The following is a 13,362-nucleotide window of genomic DNA, read 5'->3' on the forward strand; positions in this document are numbered from 1 at the left end:
TTCCCCAGAGCTCTGCTTTCCTGTTCCTGAGCTTTTTTTCTCCGTTCTCCAACGCCTGCCATCCATCCCATCCTCTCCGCCTCGATCTGCTGGGCAGTCGAAGCTTCTGCGCCTACTATCTACTAATCATCCCCTCCGTCTCTCGTTTAGTTTCCCCTGTATTTTCTTATCTCACGTCCCCCCCGGTCTCTGCCGCTCGCGCAGCTCTGCTCTATCATCCTCTTCATCTCTCCACAGCCAACGGACGGGTGCCATCCTCTCGTTTCTGCCACTGTCTCTGTCAGCGTTATCTCCTGACGGGTCTATCGCATCATCTTTTTTTTTCTCTATCCTGTCGAGGATCGATCGTCGATCGCTACGGCTGTCTCTCTGTGCTCACTATGTGTTTGTAATAAGACATAATAATCCTTTCCCTCAGGTTCCCGCTATCCATCTGTGCGTCTAAGTGAGGGTGGCACCACTCGTTCCTATTGGATTTGCAGATCCACATCGCCTGCAAGCTCCCTCTTGAGCTGTCTCCTTATCGTCAGTGATTCCCCGCACGTTTCCAGCTGGTGCCGGTTATTTTAAAAAAAAAATAGACCGTGGAGTTGTTACAAGGTGCCTGTGTGCCTTTGCGGGAAGGGTTTCGAAGTTATCGAGAGAGGTTGTACTTTGAGGAGGGAGCCCGCACGTTCCTGCATTACATACATCTGCTGTCCTGATGTCATCGTCTAGCTGACGACCGCATACGATATGGAGCTCCCGATCTCGTCCCAGCAAGCGTCATCCTCTCCGTCGAGCAGAACTCGACTGGGCGGCCTTGGATCCCGGTTGAAGACGCTGCTCGGTGGTAGCCCGTCATGGCACGCCCAAATTTCAGACGGCCCTCCTCCGATGGATGAACATCCGGCATTGAGAAAAAGTGGCCCACGACGCGGGTTCAGCATCTTCAGGAAGCGTGGTGATGAGGCTCGGCGGAACCGTGCGAACGCTGTTATCCCTCCGCCTTCCGGACAATCTCCGTCGGATACAACCGGCCGTCCGCCTACACCACCCAGTCCCCAAACGCGCGTGATGGAGAATCTCAGGGCTACATTTGGGGATTCGATTGTCTCGTCTCATTCCGCCCGGAGATCACGGCACCGGCGACAGCATAGGGATGCATGGGTTAGGCGGCCACGGAGGAAATATGAACTTCGCGATTTCGGTTCTCTTTGGAAGAATAGACATATCAGAAGGAGGCTGGTTAGCTGTGGCATAGCGGGACTCGTACTTTCCATAGTGCTGGCAGTCTGTATGGTTTATCCTGACACCGTTGACCCGGGCAAGTATGGCTAACTTTAAATGACTGCAGACCTCGCGTTCGCAGTTGCCAAATCCACCGTCGGCCAAGAATTTCACGTCCTGCTGATTCTCTTGATCATGATCTTCACAATCTTCTTCTGCCACTCGATCCTTCGTCTTGCCATGATGCTGCTACGAGGCCCTAGAGATGAGTACGCTTCGAATCGGGTGCCTAGCCGAGTTGGACCGATGGGATATGCTCAACCAGAGCGCCCGATCCATGTAGTTCTTGCGCGAGACGAAGAGATAGCGGCGGACGGTGTTGAAGCGGGTCGCGAGAAAGTCATGCCTCCCCCGCCGGCGTATGGTCTCTGGAGAAGCAGCGTGGTGAGTACTCATTGTCTGCTTTAATGTTACTCTGTCGAAAGATACTGACAGCTCGCAGAGGATAAACCCGAACCTGCTATACTGGCAGCGTGTTGAACCGATGCCGAAGGTGAATGAGGAGAACGGGCATGGCGAGAGCAGGCCGGATACTGCGAATCGTCCACCAAGCTACACGTCTGATAATGGTGTTGATTATATTGTTCAAGCGCAACCGCGGTCCACGGCCCCGGACCGTCCTGCCGGGTGTCCCGCATCGGGAGAGAGTCGCGTGATTTAGCCTACATTAGGTAGAAACTATGACATGAGGTTTTCTGAATAAAGTGCCGCGGCTCTCTTTGTTGTAAAGCTTTGTCGTGGTAGACGGTTCTGGCTTGCTATTGGTTGGTTATGACTTCAGCGCGAAATCGGACTATTGAATTTCTAGTCTGCATACTATCTGAACATGTATATTCGCGCGGCTCTAGCTATATTCTATGCATTTAATTCAAGCGTCTACATGGTAAATTATGATTCTGCACGCTTTCACGTCCAGTAATTGGGCGGTTTTGATATTGCCGTTCTGGTCGGGGAGCACTGCTGATGTAAACAGAATCGAGATAACATAACTTAGTTAACTTAGTTAGGTGGCCATTTCTAGCAGAACGGTCTGGCCTCAACAACTGAAGACGCCGTCACATGTGACCTCGTTGGTCCTCAGCGAGCAAACACATTGTCTTTTCTTTTTATATTTCTATTTAGTTCGAATATTTTCCACTGCTGTAAAAAGCATTTGGCATCGTTGCATTGTAGGCAGTGCAGTGCAGTGACGCTCCGATGCCCACCCCAAGATTGGCCCTGCTTCCTCTTCTTCTTCTCCGGTGATATGCGTACGCGATGCCGGTGCTTCTCCTCGCTGATGCTGATGTCCGGACTCCGCTCAAGTTCAAGCTCAAGCTCAAGCTCAACATGGATATCGTCGACCTGGGTCTTTTGCGTCCTGCTGCTGTCGCAGCTTCTGTGTCTCCCTTTGGCCCAGGGGATGAGGGAGGAGGAGAGTCCTCTGGTTAGGGAGTTGAGGTATTCTTCTCAAAACTAGATTCTACTGAGATTCGTTCCGGATGGGATTTGACAAACCAAATACTGACGTTTTGGATGGATTGGTTTAGGAAGGAAACAGAATACATGTTCTACCACGGCTTCGAGAACTACATGAAGCACGCCTTCCCCGAGGACGAGCTCCGTCCGTTGTCCTGCCGCCCGCTGACCCGCGACCGCGCTGATCCCGCGCATGTCGAGCTGAATGATGTGCTGGGGAATTATTCTCTTACGCTGATTGATAGTTTGTCGACGCTGGCGATTCTCTCTTCGGCTGATGAAGACGGTAACGGTGCTGGTGCTGGTGCTGGTGGTCATGGGAATAGAGCCTGGAAACACTTCCAAGACGGCGTCAAAGACCTGGTCCGTCTGTACGGGGACGGATCCGACGGCCCCGCTGGCCAGGGCGAACGGGCGCGCGGGTTCGACGTCGACAGTAAGGTGCAGGTCTTCGAGACTGTGATTAGAGGACTAGGGGGTCTGCTGAGCGTGCATCTTTTCGCCGTCGGGGAGCTTCCGATCAGGGGGTATCATCCTCCGACGGAGGAGGCTGAGTTTGCGAGGGCGTGGGATAAGAGTTCGTTTTCTTTTGCAAATGATGAGGAGAGGAAGGGGATTACCTGGGAGAACGGATTCGTCTACGATGGCCAGCTTCTCAGACTCGCGTTCGATCTCGGGAACCGGATTTTGCCTGCGTTTTATACCCCGACGGGACTGCCTTATCCCCGGGTGAACCTCCGACATGGGGTCACGTTCTACGCGAACTCGCCGCTGAATAACAATGCCGCTTTTAACTGCGATCTTGACGATGACGATTGTCTGAGAGGTGGAAGTTCCAGGTCAACCAGCCCCGAGATCACGGAGACCTGCAGCGCGGGCGCGGGCAGTCTCGTGTTGGAGTTTACCGTCCTGAGCAGGCTCACGGGCGATGGGAGGTTCGAGGATCTGGCGAAGCGCGCGTTTTGGGCCGTTTGGGCCCGGAGGAGTGATATTGGGCTGATTGGGGCGGGGATTGATGCGGAGTCGGGGAGATGGGTCAATTCGTATACCGGGGTGCGTTTGCCTTCATGTAGCTGGGAAGTGGAGACGAGCTAATTGAAATGTCTTGCAGATTGGCGCTGGGATTGACAGCTTCTTTGAATATGCGTTCAAGTCCTACATTCTACTGTCGTCTGGAGAGCGTCCGGACTTTGATCCTCAGAGTCCATGGAGTATCCTGGACGATTACTACTTGCCCCTGAGCGAGGAGGAGCACTCGGCGGAGGCCTTCCTCCGGGTCTGGCAGGACTCGCACGCGTCAGTCAAGCGGCACCTCTACCGGGGCCCGGGGTATCAGCATCCCCATTTCGTCCAGGGAGATATCTACACCGGCGCCACGCGGGCCTTCTGGATCGACAGTCTCAGCGCCTACTACCCCGGCCTGCTGACCCTCTCCGGCGACATCGACCAAGCCATCGAGATCCATCTGCTCGCGACCGCCGTCTGGACGCGGTTCTCCGCCCTCCCTGAGCGGTGGAACGTCGCAACGGGCAATGTCGAGGGCGGTCTCGGATGGTGGGGTGGTCGGCCGGAGTTCATCGAGTCGACGTACTACCTGTACCGGGCTACGAAGGATCCGTGGTATCTCCACGTCGGCGAGATGGTGCTCCGCGATATCAAGCGGCGGTGCTGGACCAAGTGCGGCTGGGCTGGGCTGCAGGATGTCCGGAGCGGCGAGCTCAACGATCGCATGGAGAGCTTTTTCCTGGGCGAGACGGCTAAGTATATGTTCCTGCTGTATGATTCTGGTCATCCGTTGAATAAGATCGATGCGCCGTTTGTCTTTTCGACTGAAGGGCATCCTCTTATTATCCCGAAGGGGAATAAGAGCACGGAGCCTCGTCGGAAGAAGAGGGTGGAGCTAGATGTACTCCAGAGAGAGGTGGAGGTGGGAACGTGCCAACTACCGCCCGTTCCTCCGCCGTTCAGTCAGTCCTCGACAGCAGCACGTCCTGACATCTTCCATGCCGCCAGCTTGGCCCGGTTGCATCTGATGCCAAAGCGGGATGAGATTGAAGGTGCGATTCTTGAGTATGCCAGCGATCATCCCAGCGTGTCTTTGTCCGATCTGTCTTCTCCGTCTAACTACACGTTCTATCCCTGGACTTTGCCCCCTGAACTGGTGCCGTACAACGCGACGAGTGCGCCTATGGCTATCCGTCCGACGCTTGACATCTCATTCCCCACTCTTCCGAGCATGATTCTCGGCCCCGGCGCCCTGGAGCGTGTCCGCGATGGGATCCTCATCAAAGCCATCGGAGGCCTCCGTCTGGGAATGATCCAGGACGTCCCTCTGGACGACGCAATGAACTACAATACAGAAGGGTTCAGAATCCAAGTGATCAACAATCTGCCTCTGGGAAAAGACGAGAAGGTATATCTCTCTCGCGAGATCACGTTTGATGTTCTTAATCCTGCGGATCCCAATTTCACCCGGATCCGAGACCCGACCATGCTTGACATCGTCATTGACGTGAATCCAGAGCTCCTCGGACTCGGACGACGAAATGATTCTGCGGACGCTCTTCGACGAGGTTCTGCAGGAGAGCATGAGCGTCCTCGAAGCCCTGTAATCCACGAACGCTCGTCGTCACCATCTTCGGAGGATAAACTCGGAAATGCACTCTCGCATGCCTCGACTATGAGAACGGCCCTGACGACCCTGATGAACCACGTGTCCGCCATGCTTCGAGACAACCCCGAGCCATCAGCGCCGAAATCGTCACGTCCGAAGTCGTCCCCTTCTTCTATCGTTCGACTCTCCCTCCCGGCCATCACCTCCATCGGTCTCGGCTCCGCCCCGCTCCCCGACGTCGAGGAGGCCTCCATCTTCACGTACTCGGGCAAGCCGTCCCTGGACCGCCTCACCTGGTCGACCATCTACCTCTCCGACGAGACGTGCGACCACAAGCTCCCGCTCAATGTAGTGCGCAACCACCAGGTCGTCGTCATCAAGCGCGGCGGATGCAGCTTCTCCCAGAAGCTGCGCAACATCCCCGCCTACCCGCCGTCGCGGTCGGCGCTGCAGCTCGTCGTGGTTGTATCGTACGAGCCGGAGGATATTTCCACCATGGCTGGTCACCACTACAGCCAACACCCATTTTCATCTCCATCTACACCGTCGTTGAATGCTCAGCAGCCCCCGCTCGCCGCGCTGGTCGCGGAGCCGTACCTCATCCGCCCACACCTCGACGAGGCGCAGGTCACGGCGGGCGGCATCCCGCGGCACCACCCCATCAGCATGGTCATGGTCGGCGGTGGGGAGGAGACGTATGAGCTGTTCCGCGTCGCGGCCGCGGTGGGCGTCAAGAGGAGGTATCGGATCCGGTCGCAGGGCGTGCCGATTAGTAATTTGTATATTATCTAATCTGATCGCCTTTTTGGGTTTTTTATATGTAGATACCTTATGTTATCTGTTTGTTTTGGGATTGTTTGAATGTCAAGAGAGAGATAGACGGGACTTGGGGAGGAGGGGAATGGTTGCTGGAGATGGTCCGTGGGTATTGGATATAAGAGAGGTTAGATAGGATGGTGCGTCTTGTCTGTCTGATGGATGAAATGAATGACTCTCCGCTTGGGTTGTTTTCGGCGTTTATCGTTGTAGAATATGTATATGTCCTGTCGTACATTTATTTCCCTTTGAGGCCGTGCTAGAGTAAAGTGGGACATTCGACTTAATAATTAGACTTCTTCATTGCGTGCTTTAGGTAGTAGGTTCCTGGTACCTTAGCAGGGTTAGCTACTGATCTAATTTAGCGCTGCTATCACGTCTATCAAGACTAAGCTTAAGGTAACTTCGAGATCGGATCGTCCAGCCTTAAAACAATTTTATTATTCAGCCCCGAAAGACAAACTTCGTCCTTTCTTTTGTTGAGAGAGGAAACATAACTACCTACATCACACCATATCCCTACTCAACAAGGACAACTGTCTTGAAACAAACTCGCACAACCAAAATGGTATTAGACAACACATCCTCCCCAAACCCTCCTCCTCCGCCCGCTGCACATATCCCCACAGCCCCCGCGGACCACGAAACCGAAACCTCCACCACCGCCTCAACCATCCAAGCCCACCACCCGCACCCTCCGCACCCGTCGACCTCCTCGCTCGGCCCGGGTCTCCGCCCGCTCTACTTCGCCTATGGCTCCAACCTGTCCCACACGCAGATGCGCCAGCGCTGCACGCACGACCCAGCCGTTTCCGCAGTGCCCGTGGCCATTGCCCGGCTGGACGGGGAGGGGTGGAGGTGGTTTATCTGCGAGAGGGGGTACGCGAATGTTGTGCCGCCGGTGGGGTTGAGGGTGGGAGCGCAGAGGGGGGTGGATGATAGGAGTCTGGTGGGAGCGGGATCGGAGGTGGAAGATGAGGGGGTTTATGGAGTTTTATATGATATGACGCCCGCGGATGAGCTTCTCCTGGATGGGTATGAGGGTGTTGATCACGCCGCGCCGCCATCATCCGGGAACGTCGGTCTCACTCCCGGTTCTGGCTCTGGCTCTTCTGGTCCCAGCAAGGCCATCCGACCGAAATCCCAAGGCCTCGGGTCCTACAACAAATGGTACGTCCCCGCCGTCGTGACCAAGTGGCTCGATGACGGACAGCGGAGGATCCGGTCGACCACGACGACGATGACCACCGCAAACCTGGGATCGGAGCAGGCTGCAGGAGGAGGGGGAGAGATGCAGACGGTCCTGGTGTATGTGGACGAGGAGCGCGTCCGCGTCGGTCCGCCCAAGCCGGAGTATATTGGCCGGATGGAGCGCGGGATCAGGGAGGCCGAGGCGTTGGGGTTGCCGGGGGACTGGGTCGAGGGGGTGATGAGGCGGTTTTTGCCTGTGCCTGTTGTGCCAGGTGGGGTTACGGCTTGATTGAGGGAGTTGGGTGGTCTTATGTGATTATGGAAAGAGGGTTTGTTGGGTTCATGGGGAGTTGGTTAGGTTTATACGGGTATGGACCTTGTACTTTTGGTATTATTATGTCTCAGGTTCAGTCGCACAAAATGGAAGAGAAAAATTGAGCGTGGAAGAGAGGTCAAGAATGAAAGATAGATTTGTATAGTTGGGCGTAGGTTTCATATACGGATAACGTACTATGGAATATCGTTCTTGCAATAGCCTACCAGGTACTTCTGTGCGCAGATCTACATAGACACTTCCAAGTACTCTGCACCTACGTGCAGGCCCTGTGAGGAAGTACTAGGTAGGTACCTAACTACATCTGAAATCTTCGTACAACGCCATGTATGTACTACTGTACATATACAGTCAAATAACCCAGAACCTTTCCTTTCAGAATGTCCCTCTCTACAGATGTCAGGTCCGTCCCACAAAGCGTACTTCTCCCCTATCAAAGTTATACTAAATCAGATTTCTAAATGAACGACAAAGAACCCCATGTCTGTGTATTAACATGGAGAAAGCACAGGTGATATTGAACACATCGGATATCAGGAGCTTCGCCCCGGTTAGGGAGGTGACCTTGCAATCCCACTGGTTGTCTCATGAACTCTTACCAAGTATAGTTAGGTAGACAATAATGGCTTTCTGAGTAGGCATGAATAGGCATTGGTCTCGATTGATAATCTTCTGATAAGTACCTACCCCGGAGAAGTACCCTTTACTACACATTCTGACGCTGTTGCTGTTGTGGTCCGGGGAACCATGCATATCCAGGTATCTGACCGTGCATAACCTACCAACATAAGATGAGGGTTTTCTCCTACCATTGCAACCATTATTAGCATTTTGAAGACGGAGCAATTGGTTTAAAAAGAAGACTTTGAGAAGATGTTCAATTCAAGTCTTTTTTTTCCTGGTAGAATTCTAAAAATTCCAAATTTCAACATTGTTAGAAAGGCTATTTTTTCCGTCTCTTACTAGGTACTCGACAGACCCTGATACGTATAATATAGTACGATATAATAAAAAAGATTGGTGCTTTCCGGGCTACAGATTTCATTTATCTGGTTGAAATGGATGATTCCATCTAACCTCACCATCTGCCCCTCACCATCTTCCATCCTCTATCCCCCGTCCCTCCTTGTGATTCTCCATTCCAATTCATCTCTTCATAGTTCTATACGTCTTGTCAGATAGCTTCAATCTGGAGATCGTTCAATTGATTGAACCAATCCCATTGGGTTGGTCTCTACATCCCAGTACCTAACCTGGGCATCAAAGCATACGTGCCCATGACAGTATCATCTCTGTTTGGTAGGAGTTTACCCTTATCTCTAGTTTTATGTGCCTTGCAGCAACTGACATTTTAACCGTTTAGGAGAGTCGAAAGACGACAATACCTAATCGATTCCTGCTGGACCATGAAATGGCCAACTCTCAGATGTGTGCTAAACTACTGTTCTATGGTGGGGTATCATACAATTGACTCATATCGGAATTAGGCTGATTTTACAAAAACTAGTGCGTACTAATCACTATTCGTACGGTGGAGGCAGAGCCCTTGTCTCGAAATTCGGTTCTCCGCCATCCCCACGGTAGTACCCTGCTCTCCGGCCCAGACGATCCCTATGTAAGATATTCGCCCCGGCCTCCTCCAACACCCGCTCGACCTCTCTGCAATCAGTTCGACAGGCATAATGCAGTGCTGTCCAGCCATCTTTATCCGCAGCGTCAATCTCAAACCCTTTCTCGATGAGGAGACGGACTGTCGATGCATGTCGCGACATGGATGCATAGTGGAGAGCTGTACGTCCAAAGCCGTCCCTGCTGTCCAGCGGTGCGCCCTTCTCAATGAGCAGTCTCACGACAGCATCATCACCTCTCATCGCCGCATATTCCAAGGCACCTCTCCCGGGGACGTCGCGCGCTGTCAGGTCGGCGCCTTTCTCGACCATGATCCTGATGATGGATTCCTCGCTGTTTCCTTGCGCAGCGAGGATTAGCGGATCTTGTCCGAAAGTATTCCTGGCCAGCAAGTTGTCCACGTTCCGGGACAGCATCTCGACAATCCCTTTGTGGCCCTTCTGTGCTGCCAGGTGTAGTGCTGTGGTTTGGTTTTTGTCTTTTGCGCTTTGGTCGACTCCGTGGTCGAGCAGCCATCGAACGACTTCTTCACTGTTGTGGATAGCAGCAAGATGCAGAATAGTTTGGCCATCTTTCTGCCTTACCTCTAGGTCAGCGCCTTTGAGTGCAAGAGACTCGATATCTGTGTATCCTGCCAAAGCTGCTATGTGCAACGGGGTCTGTCCGTGCTTATTTCTAGCGGACAGATTAGCGCTGGCCTCGACGAGCAGATTGATTGTCTCGCGATGTCCATTTTCGACTGCCAGGTGCAGCGCTGTTTGCCTGTCTGGCCCTTCCGCTGCCACATCTGCTCCGCGATCTATTAGGATCTTAACCACGTCTGTCCTGCCGTTTCGAGAGGCAATCCCCAGTGGCGTAAACCCGTTGCTGTCAGGCACATCTATATCGATTTCACCTTTTCTCTGCAGGAGTTCTATATGACGACCTGTTTCAGATATCTCGTGCAGCAATTCTGTCTTGTTCGGTAGATTTGAGAGCAGGATATCGACCATTTTATCGTTTATGCAATTGAGACCGTTTTGATTCTTGTTGGACGCGAAGTAAAGAATCTTGCGGTCAACTGGAGCACCGTAGAAGATGAGCAGGCGAGCGGTGTCTAAGTGACCGTGCTTGACAGCTAAGCTGATGGGTGTTTCGTGCTCGTCGTTCCGCATGCCTACTTCGACTCCTTCCTTGAGCGCTTCGAAAACGAGGTCCAGATATCCCTTCGCAGCTGCGGCGTGGAGACGGAATGGCTTTCGCCGCACCTCGTAATTTTCTGGCCGTGTGCCGTAGCTCGCACTGACGAATTCGGCCGCAAATTTTGTCATCGCCTCTCTTGCCCGATCGATCGACTCATCATACAAGCCAAGAGCATTGCTCAAAGCTTCGATAAGGTGCATGAATGTCCTCCCGGCATCAGCCCAGCGTTCCCTACAGCTCAGTAACTTGGCTTTCCTGTTGCAGAGATATATGAGCCGCTCGAATGTATCTCTCCATAAGTAGTGCTGCATCATCCATGTGTCAACACTGTTTATTTGGCCTTTGAAAGCGGTTATCACATCATCCAGAATATCGAATGGATCCTGAAGCATGTTCGCCTCTCTGAGCGAGGGTATTAGCAACCTGTATGCGTCCTCGGTTGAGACCAATCCACTTTGCTGCACGGCTTCCGCGATTTTTCGGATGCTATCTGAGATCAGTGTGAACTGGCTTGAACCTGACCCATGGGTGACATGCGTCTTCCCTTCGAGTCTGTCAATGACTTGTGTTACGTTCTTCAAGAAACATGCCAACAGAAATTGACCGCATGCCTTGTCCAAGGTTGCTCTAGTGACAACCGCCAATAGTCCATCCGTCTCTCCATTCGACTCGTCTTCCTTTGGATGCAATCCTTGCAGACTGAAGACCCGAGCCTTGTCCACGTTGAATTTCTGGCAAGACTCGGAGATGTCTTTGATGACTTTTTTTGGCGTTCCTCGATATATCCACCAGTCGTATATGATACGGTTGAAGGGGGTATTGGGTCCAAGGATCCATAAGTTCGAGCTTTGGGCGGTCTTAGAGCCCGACCGTTGCGCCAGAAAGTGCGACATCCAAAGAGAGAGGACGGCCTCCACCTCTTCTCTCTTGACTTCCCAGGTAGCCCATTTATTATCAACTTTCTCTCGTGTTAAGATGATCTTCAACTCTCCTTCATCGGATGAAGACTTCAGGACCGAGATTGGTAAACACCATGCGAATGTTGATGATCTTTGCTGACAGTCTTTTCGAATAACGACGTCTCCCGTTGGCCTATAAAGATGATCCATCACAGCTTGTATACTTCGGACAACTTGGTCGACCGTCTCAGGAAATTTGCTCTGCCACCCAGAGAGCTTCCCAAGTTCGATTCTCGTTTGTAGAACGCGGGATGCAAGGGAGGAGGTCGTTTCATCGACTCCCCTCCCGGGGTTGGGACTTGAGATGGCAGGGGCCGCGATAATCATCCAGTCTTGACAGCCATTGATGTCTTTTGCCGTATCGTCGAGTTCGCAGCCTGCAGGCAATTTTTTAGTAGTTGGTTCCATGGATAGTTTCCGTCGGATGATAACCCTTAGAACTACCATGACAACAGTTGCGATGAGCTGCGCAATGGCTGCGGACCAATGCATTGCGCGAAGTCTGTAAGAATGTCAGCATAGAAGTGGCAAGTAACAGGGATAGGTTAGGTACCCAATAAATTGTAGGACGAAACCTGCAAGCAAAGTGAATTAGCCTTTTCCAACGCCCAGTGATTCGGCGGTCCAACTCACTGATCACAGACAATATCGAGCCCACGGCGGTCCAAATCTTCAACCGATCCAACCTCTCTGGGCGCGTCTTCCGTGAGGTTCTGATTGCTTGCTGGTTCACAGTGCCATGGATAGCATAGGATCTGAAGGCCTGGTCACCAACGAACTGGGTGGGTTGTATCCACATGACTCGAAAAGAGCCTTTGGTCGAATCTGCTTCCCAAATATCTTCATCCGTGCTGGCCTCAACAACATGTGCACAGATATATGCACCAACAGTGATCCCGATGGTGCCCACAATGGTTAAGGGAAAGGCGTACGACGGAGATTCGGGCATGAATTTCATCTTCGGATGTATGGTTATGAACCCGTCCCACACAAAGACCCCTAATTGCAACAACGCGCCGAACACGGCTATAGGAACCAGTTCCCAGGTTGGGGCAGCACCGCCCGAGATATTCAAATAAAGATTCGGTGGTAACGGAAATCCGTCTGACCCGGACTCGGAATCCTTACCTGACTGTGGACTGGCGCTGCCTGATTTGGATTTGTACACACCTGAAGCTGCGGCGGTTTTCAGGGTGTAGACATTGTCCGCTCTATTGCCATTGGATTTGTCGTTATTTCCCACATCACCGTGACGGTATATAAGCTCCAACATCGACGGTTTCCCGACAACTCGCACGACGCCGACTCCGTTCCATAGCTCACATATATCTGACGACGTAGAGCTGCAAAAGACATTGAGCACAAGATATCAGTAAGTATATATGTGAGATGTTCTCGATCAACTCACCTCATCAACTCAAGCTCCGCCAAGGCCTGGGACTCTCTGGCCCTTCCAATCACCGCCTTGAGTAACCGGCATCCTGCAACTCTGATGGCAGCAGTGACGCTAGTCAATAAGCCGATGGGGGCGCATGCAAAGATGAAATTCTCTATCGGCGAGGTGCTGTGACTCAGGAACTGGAGAGCGACCTGTTCACCGAACAACGTAAGGAGCGGGGCTGTCTAGATGTAAGTCTCTCTTTGTAACAACAACGTGGAAGAAAAAGAAGAATGATGAAAAGAAAAGGCATCCAAACCTAAGTCATTGAAGAGACTATTCGCAAAATTATTATTCGTAAAATCATCGCCCCCACCCAGCGAGACGGCGGAGGCGTGAGTGAGGAAGATCGCAAAAAGAAGAAAGACAATCGTAAACATAGCCATCGTACGGGGGGTATTTTCTCTTAGGAAACTTTTTCAAAAAAGATCTCTCATCCCTCGGATCGTCTAAAGTTAGAAAAGAGAGAAAT

At 52.3% G+C, this 13,362-nt stretch overlaps 4 protein-coding genes across 4 annotated transcripts; 3 read left to right on the forward strand and 1 right to left on the reverse strand.

Annotated features, from left to right (window-relative positions):
- Nucleotides 1–735: 735 nt before the first annotated feature.
- Nucleotides 736–1,930, forward strand: VTN00DRAFT_7516 (uncharacterized protein; the record flags this gene model as incomplete). Its single annotated transcript, XM_069434268.1, has 3 exons — nt 736–1,276; nt 1,337–1,653; nt 1,712–1,930. The coding sequence occupies 3 exons, from the start codon at nt 736–738 to the stop codon at nt 1,928–1,930; spliced, it is 1,077 nt and encodes a 358-aa protein (XP_069287566.1).
- Nucleotides 1,931–2,671: 741 nt separating this feature from the next.
- Nucleotides 2,672–6,133, forward strand: VTN00DRAFT_7517 (uncharacterized protein; the record flags this gene model as incomplete). Its single annotated transcript, XM_069434269.1, has 3 exons — nt 2,672–2,709; nt 2,799–3,780; nt 3,839–6,133. The coding sequence occupies 3 exons, from the start codon at nt 2,672–2,674 to the stop codon at nt 6,131–6,133; spliced, it is 3,315 nt and encodes a 1,104-aa protein (XP_069287567.1).
- A 589-nt stretch (nt 6,134–6,722) lies between these two features.
- VTN00DRAFT_7518 (uncharacterized protein) lies at nt 6,723–7,637 on the forward strand (the record flags this gene model as incomplete). The annotated part of the gene is made up of 1 exon (XM_069434270.1): nt 6,723–7,637. The coding sequence occupies one exon, from the start codon at nt 6,723–6,725 to the stop codon at nt 7,635–7,637; it is 915 nt and encodes a 304-aa protein (XP_069287568.1).
- Nucleotides 7,638–9,202: 1,565 nt separating this feature from the next.
- On the reverse strand, nt 9,203–13,270 carry VTN00DRAFT_7519 (uncharacterized protein; the record flags this gene model as incomplete). Its single annotated transcript, XM_069434271.1, has 5 exons — nt 9,203–11,954; nt 12,006–12,027; nt 12,086–12,795; nt 12,861–13,071; nt 13,150–13,270. The coding sequence occupies 5 exons, from the start codon at nt 13,268–13,270 to the stop codon at nt 9,203–9,205; spliced, it is 3,816 nt and encodes a 1,271-aa protein (XP_069287569.1).
- Between the last annotated feature and the right edge of the window lie 92 nt (nt 13,271–13,362).

Source organism: Thermoascus crustaceus, assembly GCF_041956765.1.
Source record: "Thermoascus crustaceus strain CBS 181.67 unplaced genomic scaffold VTN00scaffold_4, whole genome shotgun sequence".
In the NCBI taxonomy this organism is placed as follows: domain Eukaryota; kingdom Fungi; phylum Ascomycota; class Eurotiomycetes; order Eurotiales; family Thermoascaceae; genus Thermoascus; species Thermoascus crustaceus.